The sequence below is a fragment of the Sus scrofa genome, chromosome 17 (genome assembly GCF_054392235.1).
Source record: "Sus scrofa isolate SSC_HxYL_T2T_F1_AM1 chromosome 17, Sscrofa_HxYL_maternal_Yorkshire_Landrace_v2.0, whole genome shotgun sequence".
Classification (NCBI taxonomy): Eukaryota; Metazoa; Chordata; class Mammalia; order Artiodactyla; family Suidae; genus Sus; species Sus scrofa.
In genome coordinates this window covers 8,408,421-8,436,146 of record NC_139399.1, presented here as the reverse complement: position 1 = coordinate 8,436,146, position 27,726 = coordinate 8,408,421, and the positions used below count along the sequence as shown (strand labels likewise).

The 27,726-nt window shown below is 38.4% G+C and overlaps 1 protein-coding gene across 17 annotated transcripts in view; it reads left to right on the top strand.

Annotated features, from left to right (window-relative positions):
• The window catches only part of DLC1 (DLC1 Rho GTPase activating protein), a 465,100-nt gene that overhangs the window by 286,952 nt on the left and 150,422 nt on the right, over nt 1–27,726 (top strand). The window contains exon 1 of one of the 17 annotated variants that reach the window (XM_021077724.2): nt 2,148–2,361. The exons of the other annotated variants lie outside the window; for them this stretch is intronic. Within the exon in view, the coding sequence (XP_020933383.1) occupies nt 2,223–2,361 (139 nt within the window). The 5' untranslated portion in view covers nt 2,148–2,222. Of the gene's footprint in view, nt 1–2,147; nt 2,362–27,726 lie in introns of those variants that run through there. 17 annotated transcript variants of the gene reach the window in all.

Below are 27,726 nucleotides of genomic sequence, written 5' to 3'. Positions count from 1 at the left end.
TTTTGAAATTATTTGTGGTCAATGTGATTTCTCCTCCTCAAAGACAGAACCAAAGTCTCATTCATCCTCAACTTCCCCATGCTTAGCAAAGTGTATGGTTCACTACTCCTGCTATGGTTGTTTCATGCTGCCCCTCTGCAAAGGGGTCCACTTAGACCTGTCCTATTCAACCTGACCAAGAAATGAGTCAATCTGCTTCAAGGTGCCTGGACCTCTTTGAAGGAGAAACACGTGCCAGCATGCACGTACACACACACACACACACACACACACACACACACACACACACTTTGGGTATATTGTCTTAAAATGGAACCAAGCATTAGATGGTCAAATTTTTGAGTTTTTTATGGGGAACTTTCCCTTGGAATTGGCTCCCACAGGCACAGCAGTTGATACACAGTGCCTCCTGGTCTTTGCCCAGCTCCATGATAAGGCAAGGAAGCAAATATCTACCAAGACACACATTCTCAGTTGGAGAGACTCATGAGCATGAACAATCTGAGAATAATACAGTTTAGGACACATGGATTACTAATAAGCAGTGGTACTAATGTTGGTTATAACTTGTGAGCACAATCACACTAATTTAATTATTATCCTTTGAATAATTCAGTTGTCAAAGTTGTTGGGAAAGATTGTAATTGCTATAGAAATTCAGAGACTCAGGATCAGTGTGGGTAGAAAACGATTTCATGTATAAAAATAATTATGATAATAATTAGCATTTGCATGCTGCCTTGCAATTTATGAAGTGCTTTTACAGCATTATGTAATTTTGCAAAGGTTATGAACTAGCCCTTAGCTACTATCTGATGCCAATATTAAGCCTCCATGCCAAACCTTGAAAGTTATGAGATTGGATTTAGGGGACAGTGGGAAAAGACAGGATTATTAATGCATTGAAAGGCAGAAAATCATCCAAATTCATTGGCAGAGAAATAGATTTATTTGGCATTTCAGAAACTCAAAAACATATCTTTTAAAATAAGCACTTGACCCATATTTTTATTTCATGGTGCTTGGAACTTTTAAAAAAATTCTTTTGGCCAGGGTTTCTTTGGTTTTTTTGGTTTTGTTTTGTTTGTTTTTTGCTTTTTAAGGCCATACCCTGACATATGGAAGTTCCTAGGCTAGGGGTGGAATCTGAGCTACAGCTGCCAGCCTATATCACAGCCATAGTAACGTGGGATCCAAGCTTAGTCTTCGACCTACACCACAGCTCACCACAACGCCAGATCCTTAACCCGCTGAGCTAGCCTAAGAATGGAACCTGCATCTTCATGGATACTAGTCCAGTTTTTTACCACTGAGCCACAACGGGAACTCTTGCAGAGTTTTTGATATGCAATTATAATGATGAAGTTTGCTTACTTGGAACTAAAAGAGTCACAGAACCAGGGGACATTTGATCCTCATTTAGGCACAAAACCTAGAATATCTGATGAAACCACTGAATGTAAGTAGAAGCACAATTAGGAAATACAAGGAGCTGATTAATATTTCGTTTAAAACCAGGTGTCTGTTTCCTAGAGGGAATCCATGCTGTTCTGAAGGATTTTCATTACACCCTGGTCTCCTTCCCACAACCACAACTAAAGGTTGAACTTTCTGTCTCATGAACAGCCTAATCTAATACCAGAAGTTAATAAAACATAAATGAGCTAATCATATGCAAAAGTGGGTAAAAATTAAACTAGAAGTGGAAGAGAACACTATCTGCCACCCTTGGCTCTCCCTCCCTCCCTTTTCTGCCTCTTTGTCCAGCTTTTCCTTCAAAAATGCAAGGGTATCTGACTGGCCAGGGCCAGGGACATGTTTTTGACTAGATCATCAGCCAAGCCGGACCAAGTCAAGTTACTGGATCACACAGGAAGCTAGAATCATCTCGACAGCCACTAAGGCAGCTGAGATCGGAACGAGGGTGTCGTTGGCTCTTCTGTAAGCCTTTCCAGATGTGGCAGCCGCGCGGGCCTGGCGGCGGGCCAGGCCGCCGCCTGCAGTCAGCGCTCCCCGGGCCGCAGCGCGAGCCCAGCCGCAATGCTGGGCTCCTGAGGGCGCGGGGCTCGCGCGCGGCTCGCTCGCCCCCGGGCCCGGCGCGCACGCAGCCCGGCCGCCTGGCACGGCGGCAGCCCGCAGCCGGGGAGGAACCTCTGCAGCAGCGGCTCCGCGGGATGGTGGCCGCGCCAAGGCTGCGTTGAAGTCCTCTGGGGCTGCGGCCGATGGGGGACCCAGAGGCCCACGTGATGGCGCGCCCCCTGAGAGCCCCTCTCCGGAGGTCCTTCAGCGATCACATCCGAGACTCCACGGCCAGGGCCCTAGATGTCATTTGGAAAAACACCCGAGACAGACGACTGGCAGGTGAGGGGAGAAAGGGGGAGGGGGAGGACGGGAGGTCTGAAAAGGAAAACTGTTAAATATACAGGCACAGTTATTAACTGCGGTAATTAATGATCTCAAAAGCTGAGTAAGTTCATCATTGTCATGGCAATGATGTCAGTCTCCCATGTTGTGGGATTTAACGTTTCTGGAGTGTGTGTGTGTTTGTTTTTAACTCCAACGCCTCTCTGGTCTCTGGTCTGATTATTTCTAGATAAGGTTTTATGTGTTTGGTTTTGTTTTTTTGTTTTTTGTTTTTTGCTTGTTTTTTTTTTTTTAACCTTGAAGAGAAAAGCAAGGTCCTTTTGATGTCAGGAAATCAATGGTGATGAACAAGACGCAAAGCACCGAGGTCTCTTGGGCTGGTGAGGGTCAGCTGTGGAGCTGGTCTGTAGGGGTGGCCGGGTGCCTGTGCAGGAGAGGGGCTGGGGAGGCTGAGTGGCAGGCTGCGCTGCCCACGAAAGCCTGCTGGTATTTCCTCTGGCAGCCTGGGGCTGCTCCGAGTTCCAAGAGGGTGTCAGGTATGCTAGAGGCAGGCATTTGAAATATAATAAAACATAAATACAGTGTACAATTCAAACATTCTAGGGCTCATATGACAGTGACCAAGTGGCAGATTGTTTGAAGGATTATGTTAAGGAAACAGGAAGTTCTGCCCTGATTCCGGTATGAAGAATATTCGTAAATTGATTTAAAAAATAGCGTCTCACGATTAAAAAACCTCCACATCCAGGGAAGGTATCCCAATAGTGTTTAATGGCTTCTTCTTGTTTGCTCTCCAGGTCTGTATACTTATGGCATCTGTAGTGATAGGTCAAAGATTATGTTTTTTTAACCTTTTTGGTTGATCCAGTTGTTTTTCCATATATTGAATGAAGTTCTGAATGGTTAAAAATATTAGAAGTGGCCTCCGAATGTCAATCCAGATTTCTGTGCTCTGTGCTCTTGATGAAAGGCCTTTGACTTTGACCTAATTATCCTGACATGACTTGAAGAGGTGAAAGTTAAGGTTTGTGATTGCGATAAAGCAGATTAAGAACGTAATCGGCCAGTTACATATCATCATAGGCTGTAAATTTGTCCCAAATGCTCATGAAAATCTTTCTTTCTGGTAAACTAAACAACTTGCCCAGGACTAGGAGAGAGTCAATTGTGAAGTCTATCATAAGGTAGGGGAGAGAGAGTAAAATATTTTAAATTTAATCATTTTATTATGGCTTTAGAGTAAAATGTGATATCTTAAAGAAATTCTACTTTACAATTTTTTTTAAGGTGGATTATCTAGTGATAACCGTTTCCAGCTGGCAAGAGGAAGTTTGAGACATATGATATGGGGTATAAAATCCACGGGTATAATTGGTTGACCCTTAAAAAAAAATGGTTGCTTTATTGTTGTTTTTCTTTACAAATTCATTGTCCCAAAAGGAAAGATTCCACAAATAATGTCTTACTACAGTTAACACAAAAATGTCTTACTGTGGCTTGGTGTTTTAATTTGAGACTAAAGCTGATTCAAACATTCCTGCCTCCCAGACCTCCTCCTATATTTTCATAAATGAAGAGCTTTTGACAGATGTTGACCTCTTTGAATAAGAATATTGTCCCTGGAAAGTTTCAGTCTCTTCCTTGTCGTTTGTCTGTTGTATATTAATGGTATGTATGTAGTCCAAAGTAGAGCACCAAAGGAAGACCACTCAGAGAGAAACAGTTGCTTTTTACATGTGATGAAAAATTAAACATTTCCCCAGCTTTAACAACAAGTAGGACTTTTGCTTCAGATCCACTGAAGGAAGAAATTCTCCGTATTGTCTGGCCTTTCTAAGATGAGTATGACCTCTAAGGTAATTTGCACAATGGAATATCCAGATACGATGCTTGAAAAGAAAGATCCTTGGCTACTGCAACGGACTCTGATTACTGGGGACTTGGACTCTGTTCACCCCCATGCTTGGCATGGGACTCAGTCAAGTGGAGACCCATTTGATGCACATCCAGACCTCAAGAGCACTTACTTCTATCCTTTTTCTCATACTTTTCCTCTGCACCCAACCCTCCCTTTGACCGGAGCCTAAATATTAGCTGTTAATTATCCACAAAAAGCCACTTCTCTAAACATCAGATCCAGTTTTTATTCTACATCACACTAATTTGCCCTCTCCTGCAGAATAAAGGGCAGTAGAAAGTCCAAACCTCCTGCTTCTCTTATGTTGTGAAATTAATGAGGTGATAGGTTAAAAAGTGTTTGGAAACCTCTAGAGGGAAATACTTCTGTTAATGGCACCTAAAATGTTATTTCCATAATGTTCATTACTTTGATGACTTTCATCAAGTTTCCTCAAAAACTAATCAGAAATTTCAGTTTCTTTCAGAGGTTTTACTTGACCAGAGTGTTTGGGCATGAGACAGAGTTTTAAGTTGCCTTGTTTCCTTGATTGATTTTCTCTCTCAATCATTTAGCTCTTTATTTGTCTTTCCCTCTCTCTCTCTCACAAACACACACACACACACACACACACACACACACACACACACATACTGTAACTTAACAGTTCCTAGTTCTTCTACCCCAAATGGTGTCATGCAAACCATCATTTACCCCTGTTTGCCTTAAACTTTCTTATGTATAAAACAAGGATTCTGCCTGTTATTTTTAAGGATCCACAGCCGTGTATATACAAAATAGAGTTTCTGCTAGGAAAAGGCCTTCAAGTTGTGAGAGGTGATGGAACAGACTGTCTTAATTGCATCCTCCTTTATGTGTAATTGCCTTTTTCTGCCCCACCATAGCACATAGGTGTTCTTTTACTCCTAACCCCTGGCAACCATTACTCCCAATCCCTGATTAGTTCCTAAAAACACAGAATGCATTGTGTTTTCACAGAATTAGAAGTTTGAGGTTAACAGTGGGTGACAGATGGGGTTGACAACCCTCCTCTGGGCAAGTCACGCATCCATCTTACACCTCTTCTGTGTCCTCACCACCCCTCCCCTTGATTACAGGGAGGATTTCATTCCTGAAAACCTCTTGCCCCTTAATCTTTTCATTTAGGCCTTCTTCATTTTTGTGTGTGCTGGCGGATCATTTTAGCATGCTAGTGAAGCCTATGAACCTCTTCTCAGATTGATATTTTTGAATATATAAATAAAATACATAGAATTATAACAGAAAGCAATTAGAATGAAATATAGTAATTAAGGTGTTCAACCCCAAAATTTGTGATATTGCAATATAACCTGAATGAGTTCTATTACAGGCTAATGTTTTCAAAATGTAGGGAAGTAAATATAAAATCACCGTTTGATAAAGATACCCGTGTGTAGGTCGTTACTGCTCAGCTATAATGAATAGCATTGAACTGAACAGTCATCTTTAATCCATCTCCCTGTCATCAGTTGTTATAGACAGGAAATTCTGGGGACACCACCCACATCTAGGTGGGCAACGTGCAGATCTTCGGCTTTCCTGTTTAGTGGCCAAATGGGGCCAGCAACATCACATAAACATCTGTGGACAGAAAACTGCAGTCACCAACAGAAGAAAGGGTGGGGGAAAAACTGTAATTGCAATGTATACATGTAAGGATAACCTGACCCCCTTGCTGTACAGTGGGAAAATAAAAAAAAAAAAAAAAAAAAAAAAAAGAAAACTGCAGTCACGTGTGATCTAGAGCATGTTTGATAACTACCATAGCAGTGGAGGAGGAATGAGTATAAATGAGATTTTGTGATATCTGCAACAACTGTAATGTGATTTGAAAAAGTCTGGTCTCTATTGGTGACAGAGTCACAGGGGCAGCTGATACCATTGTGTGCACAAGGACGATAGTTTCTCAACATTCATAGTTGGAAGAAATGTTAAATCTCTTTTTCATTTTATTTTATTTTATTTTTTGCTTTTTTTAGGGCCAAACCCACAGCATAGTGGAAGTTTCCAGGCTAGGGGTCGAATCAGAACTACAGCTGCCAGCCTACACCGCAAACATAGCAATGCAGGATCTGAGCTGCGTCAGTGACCTACACCACAGCTCACGGCAATGTGGGATCCCCGACCCACTGAGCAAGGCAAGGGATCGAACCCCCATCCTCCTGGATACTAATTGGATTCGTTTCTGCTGTGTCACGATGGGAACTCCAAGAAATGCTATATTTCAATTAAAGTTTAGGGACAATTAAAATGTGATTTTTCCCTATTCAAGTTCATGGACACCTTGACTTCTATCCATAAACCCTAAATTAAAAATCCCTGCTTAGTACTTAACTGTGATTTTCAAATAGGTCTAGTCAAAAATTCTTATAGACCGAAATGCTGGGCTTTTATACGTGAGATGGCTGGAATTCTTTGACGTATATTTGACAAAGTTTCACAAACAAGTTTGGGCTGATGCACCAATAAGACTGTCTCTAAGGAAACGAAAAAAAAACCAAAATTCAGATAAGACAGAGAGAGATGAAAGTAAGTCAAAACCCAGGCAACACATATAGCTTTCATCAATTTGGAAGGTGAGATGAATAAATAAACAAAAAGGAAATTAAATATTAGTTCTTATTTAATAACATCCAATAAGATGAGAATAACTCCTGTAGTGCAAAACACATTGATTTTTTTTTTTAAGTTCTCTGTTGTCTCTGTTAAGGAAACATGACGTAAGAGGAAACTATGTCACTAGTCTATTGCTAAACATTTAAGAGAAAGAAGAGAAACTGAATGGCCCATAAAGAAATTAGGAAATGTTAGACCAGCCTCAATCCTGGTGAGATTCAATGGACATAAAGTAAATACTTCAAATATCTACATTAGGTTGGACCCCACCCCACCCCCCCAAGCCCCGGCTTACTTTGTTGAGTGTTCAGCATCTTCTTTCTTTTATGAAGTATATTTTTACATTTCAGCTAACCAGGTCCCCAGTTCACCAGCAAAAAGAATGCTTGACATACTGTGCAATATGTTGGCTCTGAATTCAGTAGGGCATCAAGAATTCTGGCCCATTTCCCATGTCAGGCAACCACAAACACTGACTCCTGTGAACTGTTTTCTGCTTATTGGTTCACCATGAAAAGCAAGTAAGGGCAAATATAATGCCTTTTAACCAAGAGTGATGTATGCCTTGAAATATGCAGACTCCTCCAGTAAACAAAGGCTTCTCTAGATGAATGCAACAAGATAGAGCATTTCAAAGGGCCGGAGAGACAAACGTTACTGATGCTTCGTGAGACTCAGTCACATTTCTGGAGGGTGGATGTGAGCATATATTAAATTAGGTATTACTATTTTCAATAAAAAAAGAAGCATGTTGATTGTAAGGCCAGCTTTGATGAGAAGGAACATAATATAATGGCTAAGAGAGCTGGCTGTGACATCAGACTGCCTAAGTTTCAATCCTGATTCTTATACTGGGTAACTTTGAGCAAGCTAGTGTGTTCCTCACCAATACAAAAAGGATGATAATAATACCTATGTCACAAAATTGTTTGAACTGCTATACAAAGTACTTAGAGGCACTGGCATAAGTAAGCCCTTATCAGTCCTGGTTGATATAACTACTCTTTTCCTTATGTCCTACTTGCAAAGCAGCTCCAACGCTATAGTGTGACACCCCTATAATTTGCCAAAGCCTTTGGGCAAAAGTAGTTCAACTAGTCCAAAAAAATGAAAAGAAAAGGTCACATTTCAATGGCAAATGAGATTTTCTCCTGTGCTTATGGAGCAAAACTAAGAATCTAATGAAGGTGACTCTTGCGCAGACCATGCTGAAATCCAAAATGATGTGACTTGAGAATAACTGTTTTCACACATTGATGAGGGAATCAGCTCTTGCATATGGGTTTGTCAGGCTAGATATACAATATCTGAATGTCTTCCCAAGCAAGTTGGAACCTGCTTTGAGAATTGCTATATAGATGGAGCCAAACACTGGAAAGAGCAGCCTCACCAGCAGGCTGAGGTTTCAAGCATGTGGCTCAGCTCTGGGATAAGAAAAAGTATGCTCACCATCAAGGGTGCCACTTGAAAGGGATATTTTGCACACCTCTCTTTCAGGTGCAAAACTTGTGTCAACTTTCTTCATTTAAAACAGTATGTGTGAGCCATCTGCATAGTTGGCCAAAGCTCATTATAATTACGATAAAGAGGTGCGCCCAAAGTCAAAGTCTTGCTATATTAGTCACAGGTTTGCCTAAGCATCAGACGCTATATCATGAAGCCAAAACTGGATTTGAAAGAACATTCCATTGGAAGGTCTCTATTCCAGAGGAATGATTAAGGAGTAGATGAAAGTTAAACTTGCCATTGTATGTGTTTTTCAGTTTCTGGTTCTCATCACTTCAGAATAAACTGCCATTCTTAAGAAAGAGGGTGTGCCGTCCAGAAGGCCTGTGTTGGAGCAAGTTATGTGTGATGGTGATGGGTTTGCATTGACCCTTCTGTGCTGTTCACCCATTGCTTAAAAACAACCACTGCTGGTTTTGAAGCATTTGCTTGGAATTGTTGATGAAGACCTAACCATGGAGAAGACCAAAGTTATTCATCCCCTTAAATTACTCATCCAAACTCACAACTGTGGTGCTCGTTACTTTTATCAGACACAGCAAAAGACTAGGCAGCTAATACAAACCCGATATTTTTTATAATATGAACTAAATATTGTACCCAGCAGTAGATAGTTACTATCATTGGATGCATTCTTTATGACAAAAATATAATAACAGTAATTAAGTTGACATTTGATTGCCTGCTAAGTGCCAGAACCTGTGCTGAAAGCTTTAAAAGCATTTTCGCATTTAATCTTCAAAATCATCCTGAGAAATATATACTACTATTTTTATTCCCATTTAGGGTAGGGTATTTTTTGGCAATACCTTAACAATCTATTAGTGAATATCCATGCACAAAACTCAGAAACATTCAATTCTGCCCATCATCATTAATTAATCTCACAAATATTTATTGAGAACCTATCATGTGCAAAACACTGTGCTAGGCACCGAAGGACAAACAAAACACACCCAGTCTTTCACTGCCAGCCTGAAGATGACATCTGAATATTACCTTTGAATTTAAGAGGGACTCAGCATGAGGAATGTCAACCCCATTTGATTAAGGAAGAACTATACCATGTCTCTTGAACACTGAGGGGCATCTGAAACTCAATACTCATTTGTTCCTTAAACCAGTGACGTTTGGGGGGAGGTGAGAAAAGACACACTGGGAAGGGGCAGTAGTGGAAAGAGCAGATGTGGCTTTTAAAAGTATACTTGATTGATTTATTGTTTCCGTAATGCAAACCGCCTCTTGCAAGATGCTGAAGATAAAGAAATCATGGGTGGGACACCAACATAAAGGTTGAGAAATAACAGTTTAAACTGCATACACCTATGGGCCCAATGCCTCTTGTGAGCGGCGTAACCTGAAAATAAATCAATAAATGAAACTATCAGTGGGCAAGCACCCTGATGGAGCCAGGGGAGACTCTCTTTGTAAAGAAGGGTCAGGATTTCCCATTGTGGCACAGCAGAAATGAATCCAACTAGGAACCATGAGGTTGCAGGTTCGATCCCTAGCCTTGCTCAGTGGGTTAAGGATCTGGCACTGCCGTGACCTGTGGTGCAGGTCGCAGGTGCAGCTGGGATCTGGCATTTTTGTGACTCTGGTGTAGGCCGATTCTACCCCTAGCCTGGGAACCTCCATATGCCTTGGGTGTGGCCCTAAAAAGCAAAAAAAAAAAAAAAAAAAAAAAAAAAAAGTCAGACAAGTTAGTGCATCTTTCCTAATTAGCTGGCCATTCTCTTTATGGGACAAAGATTCATTACTTCCAAAGGGCTAACAGGACCTATCTTTCATCATTTTTTTAAGAAGAGATGCAAACTTTTTTCAGAGCTGAAATGTACTAAAGTTAAAAATATATCTCTATCTAAAGCAAGGTGCTTTTGACTGATTGACAAATCAGAATGAACTAAATCTGAAAGTTGTGCTTTAAGTATTTGTTTGGTCTCAGATCTTATGGGCTGTAGACCCAAAATAGATTGTCCTAAGTCTTTTGATGTTCTATAGAATTTCTTATGGAAACAAACTGGAAGTACAGGCATCTTTTTTTCCCATAATAAGCAAGATATTCCTTTTTTTAATTTTTAAAAGAAAAGAAAACTGATAGATGAGTTGTATTTATAAATGACATAATTATTATACCTCAATAAAAATATGTCATATTATCATATTCTTAAATGCTTACTAGTTGCCAAGGTTATATCATATTCTGAGCAAAAAAGTTCTTGAGATGAAAGAATTTAAGGCTTAAATATACAGTCATAGTGAAGCAATTCTATAGCTTCATATATATAAAATGATCTAAACAAATTTTAGTCCATTTCAGCCAGACTTATCAAGAAAAAAGAGGACTCAAATCAATAAAATTAGAAATGAAAAAGGAGAAGTAACAACAGACATCACAGAAATACAAAGGATAATAAAAGACTACTATATGCAACTATACATCAATAAAATGGACAACATAGAAGAAATGGACAAATTCTTAGAAAAGTACAATCTTCCAAGACTTAACCAAGATGAAAGAGAAAAGATGAATGGACCCATCACAAGAACTGAAATTGAAACTGTGAGTAAAAAACTTCCAGCAAACAAAAGTCCAGGACCAGATGGCTTCACAGATGAATTCCATCAAACATTTAGAGAAGAGCTAACACCTCTCCTTCTGAAACTATCCCAAAAAATTGCAGAGGAAGGGATACTCCCAAACTCATTTTAGGAGGCCACCATCACCCTGATACCAAAACCAGACAAAGATACCACAAAAAAAGAAAACTACAGGTCAATTTCACTGATGAACATAGATGCAAAAATCCTCAACAAAATACTAGCAAACTGCATCTGACAATACATTAAAAGGATTGTACATCATGATCAAGTGGGATTTATCCCAGGGATGCAAGGATTCTTCAATATCCGCAAATCCATCAGTGTTGTACACCACATTAACAAACTGAAGAATAAAAACTATATGATCCTCTCAATAGATGCAGAAAAGGCCTTCGACAAAATTCAACACCCATTTCCAATGAAAACCCTTCAGAAAGTGGGCAAAGAGGGAACCTACCTCGACATAATAAAGTCCATATATGACAAACCCATAGCTAACATCATTCTCAATGGTGAAAAGCTGAAAGAATTCCTGCTGAGGTCAGGAATAAGACAAGGATATCTGCTCTCGCCACTACTCTTCAACATAGTTTTGGAAGTCCTAGCCACAGCAATCAGAGAAATAAAAGAGATAATAGGAATCCAAATTGGAAAGGAAGAAGTAAAACTATCCCTATTTGCTGATGACATGATACTATACCTAGAGAACCCTCAAGACTCTACCAGAAAACTGTTAGAGCTCATCCACGAATTTGGCAAAGTCACAGGATACAAAATTAATACACAGAAATTGACAGCATTTCCATATGCTAACAATGAAAGATCAGAAAGAGAAATTAGGGAAGCAATCCTGTTTACCACCACATCCAAATGAATAAAATACCTAGGAGTAAACCTACCTAAGGAGACAAAAGACCTGTACTCTGAAAAGTCTAAGACACTGTTGAAAGAAATCAAATATGACACAAATAGATGGAAAGACATACCATGCTCTTGCATTGAAAGAGTCACTATTATCAAAACGACCATACTACCCAAGGCAATCTACAAATTCAGTGCAACCCCTATCAAATTACCAAGGACATTTTTTACAGAACTCGAAGAAAATATTTTAAAGTTTGTTTGGAAGCACAAAAGACCCAGGATAGCCAAAGACATCCTGAAAAAGAAAAATGGAGCTGGAGGAATCAGGCTCCCGGACTTCAGACTATACTACAAAGAAACAACCATCAAAACCATATGGTACTGGCACAAAGACAGACATATACATCAATGGAATGAGATAGAAAGCCCAGAATTAAACCCACGCACCTACAGTCAACTAATCTATGACAAAGGAGGCAAGAATATACAATGGAGAAAGGACATCTTGTTCAATAAATAGTGCTGGGAAAACTGGACAGCCACATGGAAAAGAATGAAATTAGAACACTCCTTAACACCGTACACAAAAATAAACTCAAAATGGACTAAAGACCTAGATATAAGACCAGACACTATCAAACTCTTGGAGGAAAACATAGTCCAAACACTCTCCAACATAAATGACAGCAATGTCTTCTCAGATCCACCTCTTGGAGTAATGACAGTAAAAACAAAAATAAACAAATGGGACCTAATCAAACTTCAAAGTTTCTTCACAGCAAAGGAAACCCTAAACAAAATGAAAAGACAACCCACAGAATGGGAGAAAATCTTTGCAAATGAATCAACTGACAAGGGATTAATCTCCAAAATTTATAAACACCTTCTGCAGCTCAATACCAAAAAAAACAAACAAACCCATCAAAAAATCAGCAGAAGATCTAAACCGACCATTCTCCATAGAAGACATACAGATGGCCAAGAAAGACATCAAAAGATGTTCAACATCACTCATTATTAGAGAAATGCAAATCAAAACCACTCTGAGGTTCCACCTTACACCAGCCAGAATGGCCATCATCCAAAAGACTACAAACAATAAGTGCTGGAGAGGGTGTGGAGAAAAAGGAACCCTACTACACTCTTGGTGGGATTGTAAATTGGTGCAACCACTGTGGAAAACAGTATGGAGATTTCTCAGAAAACTAAACATAGAACTACCATTTCATCCAGCATTCCCACTCCTGGGCATCTATCCAGAGAAAACCACGACTTGAAAAGACACAGATGCTCCAGTGTTCATTGCAGCACTATTTCCAATAGCCAAGACATGGAAACAACCTAAATGTGCATCGGCAGAGGAGTGGATCCAGAAGATGTGGTACATATACACAATGGAATGTTACTCAGCCATTAAAAGAAACAAAATACCGGCATTTTTAGCAACATGGATGGACCTAGAAATTATCATGCTAAGTGAAGTCAGCCATACAATGAGACACCAGCATCAAATGCTATCACTGACATGTGGAATCTGAAAAAAGGACACGATGAACTTCTTTGCAGAACAGATGCTGACTCACAGACTTTGAAAAACTTATGGTCTCCAAAGGAGACAGTTGGGGGGGGGATGCGCTGGGGGAGTGGTATGGAAATCCTATAAAATTGGATTGTGATGACCATTGTACAACTATAAATGTAATAAATTCATTGAGTAATAAAATTAATTAATTAATTAATTAAAAAATAAAATTTTAGTCCATTTCAGATCAGTGACATTCTGGATTACTTTCAATAGTTTGAAAATTAATTATCTACCCAATGCAGAGGTTAATTAAATCAATGAGAAAATTAAAGAAGATATGAACTTGCATTAATAATGATTTTTATCAGTTTTCACATTTTATTTAAGGTATATTTTAATATGCTTTAATACGTGTCAATATATTCACATATCATGGCCTCATTTTCTCCAAGAGGTGCCTTCACTAATATATTACAAAGAATCTAGTTAATTGTGGCATCTTACTATTACCAGGTAAAGATGCCAAAGGATGAAAGAAAGCAGGAAATTTGAACATTTCATTTTCAAATAAGAGGCTTTAGAACCAGAGAAAACAGGTACCATGGCTCAGAAACAGAGAAAATGGGTGACATGGCTTAGTCACAGAGAAAATACATAACATAGACACTGTACAATCAGGAAGGCAAACAGAACATCCACTGAAACAGAGTAAAATAAAAAGAGAGTTTTTATACTGGATGGGCCTAACCTTTTACTAACTACAAATCAGCTAATATTGATTATGCACCGACTATCTGCATGCTACGTGGTAGAAGCGATATAGAGATAAATTGAAACTGTCTCTGTACTTCTGTAGTCTAGAGTCTATTTGGCAGGAAAAAAGTAACCTACAGAGAAAACGAGGCTCTAAGACGTATTTGACAGATACCATAAGGTACTTGTTGAGCCAATCAATATCTGTCCCTCCCTCCTTCCTTCTCTCCTTTTTTCCTCCCTCTTTTGGTCCTTCCCCACTCTTGCCCTTTCTCCGCCTCCCTCCTCTCTGCATCATGAGCTGACTGCCACCCAAGTGCATTATAACGAAAGGACAGCCACACTGTTTCATCAGTACTGTTTTTTCTGTACCTTGGTAGAGTCATGCTCATTTGTACCTCAGTGAACTTGATTTATAAGTGAAAATTTCCTTGGCTTAGCTAACTTTTCAAGTCGTGAGTACCACTTTTCCATTATTGCACATAAAAATGAAAATGTTTGAATCACTGCAGAGAAGAGCCTCTATGTCACTATGAGGATGTGACAGTGGTGATGGGTGTTGTGTGTGTGTGTGCACACCAAGAGGATGGTAAATACGGGGAGTGCATATTGAAAAACATTTTCACAGTAACATTGGTGTGTTCAGCCAGGTAAGGTATTTGGACATTGCTAACCATCTGAAAAAATCCTCAACACTAGTAACTGGACTGATTCACCTGGTTGCTTCTTCCAGTGAATACAAGTAAAAACGTTAAGTATTCCAGTGTACTTTATGATTTTATTCCCAGTGTAGGCTGAGATGGTCACTGACCCGCACTTTGCACTCGGTCTAATGCAAATGTGTTCCAGATGGAAACTTCAGTAAGGGCTTGAGAGTGGCAACCAGGAAGTGGAGAGAGCAGAAGGCCATTTTGATGATTTGCCAAGATACTGAATGTGTCTCTGCATTATTTGACGGTAAAAGTATCTTCGTGTTTAATTCAGTGTCATGACAGAGAGATTTGGTTTTGATCCTCTACAGCAGGAATCTCCAATTAGTAAATTATTTCAGTCAAGAACTGAAACTATTAATAAAAAATAAAGTAACAACTTCTGGACAAATGGAAATCACTAAGAATAGCAAAAAATAAAATAAAGTAAAAGCATGGCATATTATTCCTTACTGAAATCTTGTTTGGTGATCTCTGAACATCCTGACACCAAAAATCACTTTTCTCTCTCTTGACTCTCTGTCTCTTTAGGGGACTTATTATTAGTATGAACACATATAGGCAGTTGTGCACACACACAAACACACACATCCCTCGGGAAGCCATGACTTCAGGGAAACTCTCTTCATAAAAGATTAAGAATCCCTGATTTACAGGATGCTGATGTAAAAGTCACAACACAGCATCTGGTTGTTGACAGCTTGGAGTGGGGTCAGGGGTTCAGCCCATTTAATGATGTCTAGACTTTGTTTTATCTTGTAGATTTTTTGTGACATATTTAGTTTTTTGCAGACAACTCTCAAATCCCTGACTCAGCATTCAGTGTGGTTCCGTTTATCACAAGCCATCGTCTCTAATCTGGTTTTGAATAGCAGGATGTTGTAGGTCCATATTGAAGTGTGACCTCTGAATGTTTTCCATTCATGCTTGATTACTATATCCTAGAGGTCTAGACAGTGTTATTGGTTTCTCACCAACATAAACATCTGGTGAAACAAAGAAAACTAAACTAGATGAGTAAGGACATTCCTAATATACCTTTACAACATGCTATATTTAAAATACAACTTTTTAAAACGAAGCCCATCTCAGGTTGAAAAGGATGCCATCAAATGTATTGTTTTTCAACTCTGATAAGGCAGCCTTTGGACTGTAATTTTTCACCGATGAAAATGAGTTTGAACATGTACTTTCAGACTGCAATAGAAACATCTTTCCTTTGTGCTATTATAAGAAGCTAGAATTTCATTTCATGAATTTCAGCCAAATGAAATTAGCACACACATGTTGACTCATGTGTAGCTCCTGGGTGGACAAATGAGATGACAAACCAATGGGGGCAGGAAGGGAGGTGATGGGACAAAACCCACAGCAGTGTGGGGATGAGTATGATACTAAGCCTTCTCAAGTCTTATTTCACAGGGGTAAATTTTCAGATCCTAAGAGTTACTGATTTATTAGAACTGTGCAAAGAGCTTATTTAAGAGCCAGAACCTATCAGAGTAGAATACTGTGCCTGTGAGTCACAGAGAAAGAACGAAACCCTTTGTTTCATTCTGGGGCTACAGACCACCTGCAACCAAACACCAACAAAACTTGCCTGGAGCCGCGAGCACCAAGTTGGATGATGTAGAAGGGTGACAAAACCATGCAGAGTTTTTGCCTTATTTGTGTCCTTTGCATGCAGATGGCACATATAGTAAAACTGTGAGAACAACACTGGAAATGTTACACTTAAGATACTGTAAAGTTATGAAATGTACATTTAGTAAGGAATTCCAATTATGTACAACATCTTGTTCATAGTATTAATAAGCTTCTTTCTTTTTTTGGCTAGAATAAGAAAGAAAGATAACGTTTTCTTTCAGGCCTTCAGTTGTCATTTGTATAAATTGGTGACTTAGAACCCAAGTTGTATTTCCAGCGAGAGCTCTTTGACGTGGTATAATCATTGCACAACTGAAGATAAACACGGAGTGTAAACCTGAGAAAAATGATTTCAAAGTGGAGCCTGAAAATCTATTGTAAATGCCCTTTTTCCCGACTTAAGACAATAACAACAGACTATGGCTGGCCTCTCTGTGCATACCCCAAGGATTAGCCGGCACATCAGAGCCGAGGGTTAATAGGCTGGGAAAGGGGGGAAAAAATAAACATTTAATTTTAAAAAAAAGGAAAAGAAAATAAGAAAATGGAGCGTGGGGAGGGCCTTAACAGGGAGATGAGGGCAACCTGCCACCCACTGATGCCGGCAGGAGGCATGGGTCAAACCGGTGCACCCACCTTCTCAGCCACTGCCACACACATTCCAAGTTCCCATTCTTGTGAGGCCAGTTCTCAGAAGGTGTTTTTATTTCTGTGACCCTGAGCATGACTCCCACTTTTCTCATGAAGTATTCCTGGAGTGAACCTTCTTGGCCTTCCATCCTCATTAGTCCCACCACTGACCCACACATACTCCGACTCTCTGGCTTCTTTTGTGACTGTCTCCTTTTCCTTTACCCAGTTTATACTGAATGTGAGCTACCAGGTTGAATCAGTTCAGAACACATAATCTGTCCTGTGCGTGCCTGCTTCCTTTTCCATATTTTTCTCCCTGTTGCAATTTAAAGTATTCTGACTGATTAATAGGAACCATGATGTGACCTATCCACAGGTCTCTATATAAAAGAGCATGCTTTTGAATCACAGTACCTTATGTAATGTCTCTTTTTAAAAGTGGAGTCTAGGAAAGTGACATTTTGCAACTATTATTGTGACGAAAAAAAGCTGCCCCACACCTTGGACCAGTTCAGTTCTAAAGGTCAAAAGCCAAGTGCTTTTAATAACTTTTTAAGAGTAAGTAATCCTTGCTCGCTTTGAAGACTGAAGCATGTACTAATTGCTTTTGTAAAATGAAGTTGATGTTGCTTTAGCTAATGGTGCGTGCAGTCCTACCCTGGGACATTTGATCACAGTCTCTCATGTGGCTTAAGTTGCTGTTTTCATAACATACTTGTTTCTTTGATTCGATACAGTCCGGGTCACATTTGAAATCATTACCTTTGCTTTCCAAAAAAATTCTGTCCAAAAACATCTTTAGATATGTTATCAATTAACTAATAACAAGATTAGCATCACTAAATATTTTAGACAAACAAGAAACCCATATATCAAGCACTAAAGTAATAAAACTTGTTTTACTTTAATAATTAAAATTAGTTTAAAATTTTTAAATTTAAAATTACTCTGTGCCCCTTCTGGATCCCATCCCCTTCTTCATCTTCCTCCCCATTTCCCCTTGAAATTCCAGTCCTGAACTTAGGGTTTAATCATTCCCATACTGGTTTCGCACTCTCATTACATACGTAAGCAAGCCGAAACAATATTAGTTAATAGTTTTCACATTTAAAAAATTTAAGTGGGACCATACTACATATATCCTTCTTCACCTCGCTTTGCTTAGAATTATATTTTTGAGTATAATTTTTTATCAATTACATTTTTATTGAAGTATAGTTGATGTACAGTATTACATACAGGTATGTAATATAGTGGTTCAAAATTTTTTTTTCACAATATACAATTTTATTTTTATTTTTTTTATAATTTTTTTTTATTTTCCCACTGTACAGCAAGGGGTTCAGGTTATCCTTACATGTATACATTACAATTACATTTTTTCCCCCACCATTTGTTCTGTTGCAACATGAGTATCTAGACAAAGTTCTCAATGGTTCAAAATTTTTAAAGGATATACTCCATTTATAGTTATTGTAAAATGGTGGCTATATTCCCTGTGTTATACTGTATATCCTTGTAGCTTATTTTATAATAATAGTTGTACCTCTTGATCCCCTACCCCTGAATTTCCCTTCCCCTCTTCCTTCACCCCATCCCACCTGTAGTTTTATTTTTTAATTTATTTTTTATTAAAGTATAGTTGATTTATAATGTTGGGCCAGTTTTTACTGTACAGCAAAGTGATACATTCTTTTTCTTATATCATCTTTCATCAAGGTCTATCCCAAGAGATTGGATATAGTTTCCTGGACTATACAGTAGGATCTCATTGCTTATCCATTCTAAATGTAATAGTTTGCATCTGCTAACCCCAAACTCCCAGTCCATCTGTGAGTCTTTTTTGTCATTGTTATATTCACTAGTTTGTTATGTTTTTTGATCCCACATATATGTGTTATCATATGGTATTTGTCTTTCTTTTTGTGACTTATTTCACTTTAATACCCTCCAAGTCCATCCATGTTGCTGCAAATGGAAAAATTCATTCTATTTAGTAGCTGAGTAGTATTCGTTGTGTGTGTGTGTGTGTGTGTGTGTGTGTGTGTGTGTGTGTGTGTGTGCCCTAGCTTCTTTATCCATTCATCTGTTGATGGACACTTAAGTTGTGTCTATATCTTGGCGATTATAAATAATGCTGCTATGAACATTGGGATACATGTATCTGTTCAAATTACTGTTCTGGAGTGGTTTTTTGGGGATATATACCCAAAAGTGGAATTCCTGGGTATAATCCATATGGTAGTTCTATTTTCAGTTTTTTAATAAACCTCCATACTGTTTTCCACATTGGCTGCACTAATTTATATTCCCACCAAGTATACACATCCTTGCCAACATTTGTTATTTGTGTTCTTTTTGATGATAGCCATTTTTACAGGAGTGAGGTGATATTTCATTGTGGTTTTGACTTGCATTTCCCTGGTGATTAGTGATGTTGAGCTTCTTTTCATGTGTTTATTAGCCATCTTCATTTCTTCTTTTGAAAAATGTCTACTCAGGTCTTCTACCTATTTTTTAATCAGGTTGCTTGAGGTTTTTTTGTTCGTGTTTTTTAATGTTGACTTGTAAGAGCTGTTTGTATATGTTGGATATTAACCCCTTATTGCTCATATCATTTGCAGATATTTTCTCCCATTCAGTAGTATGTCAAGGTGTGTTCTACCTGTTTTCCTCTGAATTATAGAATTAAACAATATTGAAACATAAAGATCATTTCTTCTTATTACTATTATATGAACATGCCATACTTATTCATCTCTCTGTTAGAGACATTTAGGTTGTTTCAATTATATGCTATTACAAGCACTTGTTTTTAAGAATAAATCATATTGTTCATACCTCCATGTACATATGTGTAGACGTTTCTCTGTGACAGAGCAATTCATCTAAAGATAGAATTTTATAGTAAGATATGCACAGCTTTTATGGCCAAACTGTTCAACATGTATTACCCACCAATGGTATATAAGAATACCCAATATAGAAGAGAATTTTTCAAATGCTAAAAAAGTCATAGAATATTTACTTTAAAAAATACAAAAAATGTAAACAATATAGAGAAGCTATTAACAAAGTCACATTTATATATGTGTGTGTATATAGATGCATATAACTATATGTTTCCATGAATATATGTTCATATACATAAATAAATTCATATATGTATTTCTCATATAAATATATCATGAAGAGTTTTAAAATTATTAATAGAATTATGAGGCTAGATAAATAAGGTTTGGAATGAATAATAATAAATAATATTTCATTTTTGAGCTAAAATGTAATTAAGTATCTGTTTAAAGGTGATAATAAACATCAAGTTCATTTATGCCTCTTCTGGGCCCATATTTGGGTACAAATGCGGCTTAGGTAGGTGATGAGGATAGAAAATGGAAGGAAAGTCTGAAAATTAAAGGAAGCAAAAGGAATGTGATTCAGAGATAACATCCTTCCCATAACCTATATTAAGAAATTCCCTGAGCAGTTTCCGTCAATGGCTCAGAGGTAACAAGCCTAACTAGTATCCATGAGGACGTGGGTTTGATCTCTGGCCTTGCTTGATTTGACCCCTGGTTAAAGATCCAGCATTACCATGAGCTGTGGTGTAGGTCACAGACACGGTTTGGATCTGGCATTGCTGTGGCTGTGGTGTAGGCTAGCAGTTGCAGCTCCGATTATTTGACCCTTAGCCTGGGAACCTCCATATGCCGTGAGTAAGGCCCTAAAAAGCCAAAAAAAAAAAAAAAAAGGAAATTCCCTGGAATTAAGTGTGAAAACCTGGCATATATATAAATCATGTCCTGTCACTCCTCAACTCAAAACCCTCTAGTTCTCCAGTTACCTCAACACTTTGAATAAAATCTGTTCTGTGGTCAAGAAGTCTTTACCTGACATGGGGCCTGCCTGCCTCTCCTAAGTCACCTCCTTATATTCTTCCCCCAGTTCACTCCTCCCTATACACTGTGGCCTCTGCTGTTCCTCAGAAACTGTTGTTTCCTCATCTGGAAAAAAACTTTTCCCAGATAGCCTTGTGGCTCTCTCCCTCACTTCATTCAGGTCTCCAAAAAATGTTATCTTGACTGAGAGGCCCTTCTGGCTCATTCTGTTAAAATCACATTCTCCTGTCAACCAGTTGCAATCCAGTTATCCTAGTGTGTTATCTCTTTGTTTATTGCCTCTATCTCTCTCCTACAATCTAAGTTCTTCTTTGAAGCCGAGACCAAGTGCATATACACATATTGCCAAGTGCAGAAATGCATAGGAGAATAATGTATATCAAAATATACAAGTACATTTTGTAAATGACCAACTAAAAGAAAAAAATAGATATCAGGAATTTGAGGCAAAATGTCTCTTTCTGAATCAACCAAACATTTAGAAGCTATTTGAATCAGTACCCTCTCCCTTATACATCACATGTATTATTTTTCAGTAATTATTCCTGGAATATATTCTTGCTTCGGTATTGATAATTCCTAAAGCTCAAGCTACCATACATATAAATGTGGTAGACATTGTATCCATTGCACATCAGTTGAGATTTTTCCTCTCTCCATCTATCTTTACCTGTCCTATCCTCACCCTTAAACTCTAATCCTGTATCTCCAGCTATCTACTAGATATGTCCAGTAAATATGGGAGGTCTTGCAACATTAGATTAAAATCAGCAATTGCAGGGTGAACTTCATAGTCTGCTGCAGGTTGCCTTGCTTGCCCTGTCTCCTTCATATCACATCAGTGACCATGTTCTGTCCTTTCTGCTTTCTCTGTATCTCTATATCTACCCCTTCTTTTCTAGTTTCACATCCACCACCGTGGCACAGATCGCCATTATTTTTACATGGATAAAGTCAAGACAGGTCTTCTAAGCTTGTCCCAATGACTCCAGTATCTGCCCCTTCAATCCATTTTGCATGTCACTGCCATCTTCACCTTGTCAGTTTCTGCTCGCAAACCTTCAGGATCATGCAATTTTCAGGCACATTTAACCAAAACACCTTTATGTATGTGTGAAGGTCCTCTGATAACTAGCTGCACTCTCTTTAGTCATTCTTTTCTCCCTGTGTTCCACTGAAGCGCTGTGTTCATTTCTCCTCCAACAAACAGAGCAGGATCCCCAATCCAAGGCATCTCCACCTTTCAGTTCTTTTGCTTTTATAACATGTAACCAGCCTTTACTGGTGTCCATTTTATCTGAAATCTTATATATAGCACTTGCTGATTTTTTAAATGTCTGTAATTAATTCTATGCTTCTTTTTATGTACTTCATCTTTTTGCTGCTATTTCATATGTTAGTCTTCTCCACGCAATTAGATAGGAATCTCCTTCAAGAGAAGAGAAAAAAAAAATCCCTGGTGCTTGTATATAGAGCTGGTATGCATCCACACAGCATACCACTACTTTTTTTTTTTCAAGCAACGCACACACACACACACCCACACACACCAGTTCAAATATGTCAACATTCCCATCGCTTGTTCAAAAGAAACAAGTTTACATGACAATTCAAGTACAGTAGGTAGGGGGGAAAAATGAGAGAAATATGATGGGGTTGGAGAAGTTGTGAAATTTTTGCAGATTGTAGTATCTGTATTTTTTAAATATTAATAATAAAACGCTGATTTCCTACACCCCACAGTCCTAAGCAATTTTATAATGAAGTTAATGATCTTCAAAATCCCTCACTTGTCCGCATCCCTGCCAGGTTCTAAGAGAATCCTATCACTGTGTTCACATGTTTTTGTAAAAATTGTTAAATTAAGATATTTCTAACTGCACTCAATTCAGATCATTATAGTTCATTATGACTCACAGCACTGGGTTGTGTGGGCATTTTTTTTTAAGGCCACACCTGTGGCATATGGAGGTTCCCAGGATAGAGGTCGAATTGGGGCTGTAGCCACTGGCCTATATGACAGCCACAGCAACACCAAATCCGAGCCTCATCTGCGACCTACACCACAGCTCATGGCAACACCAGACCCTTAACCCACTGAGCGAGGCCAGGGATCAAACCCACATCCTCATGGAGACTAGTCAGATTCGTTTCCACTGAGCCACGATGGGAACTCCTCTGTGGGCATTTTGCATTCATAATTTCTCGTGTTGGATAGTATTGGGGTGGCCAAGACCTTTCTTTATAGTTGTAATTTTTCATGCAAAGTACCACTGGAGTGATTGAGTGGGCATTTTGTATTTATAGTTTTTAACCTTTTTTATTTAGTCATTGTTTCCTTAGTTGCAAAATGAAATTGAGTGCTCTAAAAGCTAGCTAGCCTCCTGCCCATATGAAAAATCACAGAAATGAAGTATCAGAAGAGGTATAAACCAGTTTTCATTGAGGAACCACTGTAGCCAGACAGTTTACATGAGTCAGCCTTCTCTTTGAGCGCTGCTACAGCCGTTTAAGGCAGATAGTCTTTTCCTCACTGACAAGTCAGGAAGCCAAGCCCAAACTGTTAAGCAACTTGTCAAAAGTCACATAACTAGTAAACTTTCAATGTGAATTTGAGCTTAGATCTCTTGAATTCCAAGTCCATGGTGTTCCAATAACCCTACAGGAATGAAATGAAATTCAGAAAGCAGATATTATAAATAAATGGGGACATGTGTGAGTAACCATTTTTTAAAACTAACAAAAATCAAAATCCCCTCCTGTCTACATATTTTTCTGTAGCATATTTTTGTGAACCAAAAGTAGAAATGTTATTTCTTTCCTGTACTGTGTGTGTCCTCTTGACCTATTACTTCGAGAGATTCAGAGTAAAGCTACAGTTTCCTCTGTGAAGTCAAGGATTTATAATTTGTCAGTCCCTAAAGAAAAATGTGAAGGAGGAGTCGTTGAAAGATCTGAAGAGTTTGGAGTGTGACACTTAGACTATTTATCTTCAGGTACTGGAATGTTGTGTTTCTATCACCCTTGCACTTGTGATTTGCTGGGCGATTAAAGTTGAGATAGTAACCACTCTAAAAACAGTCTCAGTGAAATGAAACTTGCTGTGTTTCAGTAATTACTTAATTGTGGCTCCTTGGTATTTAACAACCTTGGAGAAGTCTGTTGATGTTATTTACATGTATTTTGTTCCAAGTTGCCTTTTGAATATTTTCCTTTTGTAACATCTTAGACACTTTGGTAACTAGAAAACTCCTCTACCATTGCTTTGGTGAAATGCAGAGGAAGCTACTCATCAAACACATTGTAAGAGAGATTGTTGTTAAATTCCCATGCATTCAGGCAAAGACAGCTGGTTAGGATTAAGGGAACATTCTACCTTCAGTGTACAGTTTTCCCACAGCTTCAATTCCCCTTTAAATTTTTTTTTCTGTAGCTGGTATAAACAAAGTCGGCATCATATCCTGTATGAGGTTAACATGTTTGATATAATCAGGATATTCCGCTAAAAAAACGTTTAATGCTGAGTTTAGCAAACATTTCCTCATTGAGGAATCTGCATTTTAACTAGGACATCCATTCACAGGATGACTAAAACATAGAAAGTATATTATCCCACAAGTTCATCTCTACCAATAGCTGTAGTTCTATTCACTTGCTCAATGGCCATGTCAGACTTTTGGCTTTTTTTTTTTTTTAAGATAAGCATATGCATTTTGGGGAACTGCCTGTCAAGATTAGATAGAAAATTCTCCCCAGAAAACTTGGTCTTGCAACATAAGTCATGACCACTATGGACAACTGTCTTGATTGCGGTGCTACAGAAAAAAGTTCTGGGTGGAACGTGGTCCCTGATTGTATCTTCCAATACAAACAAGACAGTGTGCAGACTTCAGAAAATAGGAGGATCAGATCCTGAAGAATGTGTTTAAAGAGTGTCCTTCATTCTGCACGTTAAACAACATATGTTACTGGTATTTATTCCAAGTCACCTATGGCCATCTCCAAGGAGCCTTTTCTTGCCTCTTGACCAGTTAAGCTATTTTAGAAATCTGTGACAAGAAAAGCCTTTGTTCTTGCAACAATTTAATCTCAGTTAAGACCTTGTTTGAGTTCTCAGGAATTTAGAAAGCTTGAGTTACATAGTAATAAATACATATGATCACCAACAAACCTCCTTTAGGACTTTTCTTTTTCATCTATTCAACCAAACTCGATGTGTTCCCCACTCTGAGACTACACCAGCTCTGTGAGACTTGAGAAAATCATTTGCTATGTAATCCTCGTGTTCTTCATCTGTAGAGTTGGGGTTCTATTAGTTATTGCTAAATGCCCTTCAAACTCAACTATGCCTACTAGTTGTTCATCACTCTCTTTTGTGGTGAAAAGGTATAGGACACAGGCTGTACTCTCTAGACAGGTGCATTAAACATTATACAAGGAAAAGGGCCATATCCTTTTATTTAACAAATGTTAATAACTTCCTGTAGATTAGGCACCCTGCCACATGCTGCAGAGATGACGGTGGATTACTGCCCAGTGCTGGGGGCATTACAGGGAAGGTGTCCCTAAAATCTGGAAAGGGATCATGACAGACAGTGAGATGGGACTAGGTTAGTAAATTCTGGTAAAAGTAGGCAAGATGCAAAGAGAGAAGGGGACATTGTGAGTCCTGGCAAAGGGTGCAGAGACAGTGAACAATGGCCAGAGCAGTTCAGGGAGATCAGGGGACGACTCACTTGGCTACAGTGGAAGGCTGTGGTTTCAACCCCTGAATCTGTTCTTCTCCTCTTTTTCATTCATTTATATATTCAAAAACTATTTGCAGAATACTTATCAAGCCCCTGTATATTGAGATACAAAGGTAGACAGGATTCGTCGCTTCTTTTTTTAGTATAGTTAATAATGCTGCTCATTGAGCTTTTATATGGCAGATACTGCTGTAGGCTTTTTATACATTTATTACTAATTCTCACAGAAATACAGTGAGGTAGGTATTACTTTCCCCATTTTATAACAGAAAAATCGACCCTTAGAATATTCTAAACTCATCCCTTCAGGCTGTAACTCTTCCAAGATCATATAGTAAGTTTAGAGAAAGTCACAATTAGAATCCAGATCATCTGTCTCCAAGGTCTGTGCCTTAACCAGCACTTTCTGCCTTGTAAATATTTGTTAAATGAACTCTAAATATTTTGTTAAATGCAAAGTGACTTTTAGCTGTGTCAGAACCTAAGTATATGAAACCACAAAAAGATAAATGTATTATATTCAGAACTTCCATTTATGAGTAGGTGAGGTTTTTAACTCTAGTTTGGTCTTTTCTCCAATCAATTTGTCCAATCATATTTGACAGTCAGGAGTGTGAGTGGGTTAAGAGATAGGAAATGAAATTTTGTTTTATTTTATTTGTATCATCCCAAAGACAAGTCCATGTAGCATAACTTCATTAACTATATGACTGTGAAAAGTATATAAGATGTCAGTTACCCATTAATTCAATATAGTAATCAGAAGTAGAAAGAAATTTAAGATATAGTTTATAGGTTTTTTTCCACCTACATTATGATAACTCTTCTCTTGTTCTTCAGCTGCCTTGAAAATGTTGAGAGTGTATATAAAACACAGAAATCTGGATGCTCATCCTAGCAGGCTGCGATTTGGCAAGGCAGCTGGCCCTTGAATGAGTAGGAAGAGTGTTCTGACTTATGTCCCTGTATCTATTAAGAATCAGGACCAGTTACTTATTTTCACATTCACAATTTCCCTTCTTCCTATATTTTTCAAATGCTTTTTTTTTTCCTTATTTTTTTTTTCTGGGGGATGGGGAGGGGAGTGGGATTTCCAAGTAGGTGACCACAACATTCCGAGGAGGTGAATACACATAGAAAGCTGGTGTATTTGTGTAATCCCAAAGCTGGTCTCCTAAATATTTGGTAGACTACTTATATCCCTGAGCTGTTATGTTTTCAAGGATTTTTGCAAAAAGGATTTTGCAAATTAAAGGAAGGATCACATTCACCCAAACTTTAGATGGTTTCTATAGTTAACATCTGGGCTGTGTCCTGACGTCAAGGTTGCAGTGATGAAGTCCAGATGTTATAACTTAGCCATGTTTTTGTTACTCCTAAGCATTCTCTGTCTTTGTTGGGTTTTTTGTTGTTGTTGTTTTCAGACTCTAACTTCTTAATACATGAACGTATTGGGGGAAATGAAATTAGCCTATGGCATGGGCTCAGAGTAACTGAATTCCCCCTCTTCTTAAGCACACTTTCAAGCCATCACAGGTTGTGCAGCCTGTGGGAAGATGAATTCCAGAATCTGCTCAGAATATTTCCCTCCAGTTGCAATTTTCAGTTAAAACAAGCCTTGTGATTTAGTAAGTCTCTTTAGGTTCAACATTATGTAGTAAAGAAATAGGAAAAAATAAAATCAATAACAAATACTCCAAAATTTTTGTAGTTGTTTTCATTTGATGTTAGTTGTATGTATCTACATTACATACACATATATACATATGTAAACACGACATGCTGGTGTGCACACACATGCATGCACACACTATATTTATTTCTCTAAAGGAGAACCACCACTCACACAAGTGCAACCACATTGGAGCAGATCCATGTTATAGTGAACATTCTAGAACAGTTTGGAAAAATGTTGTTA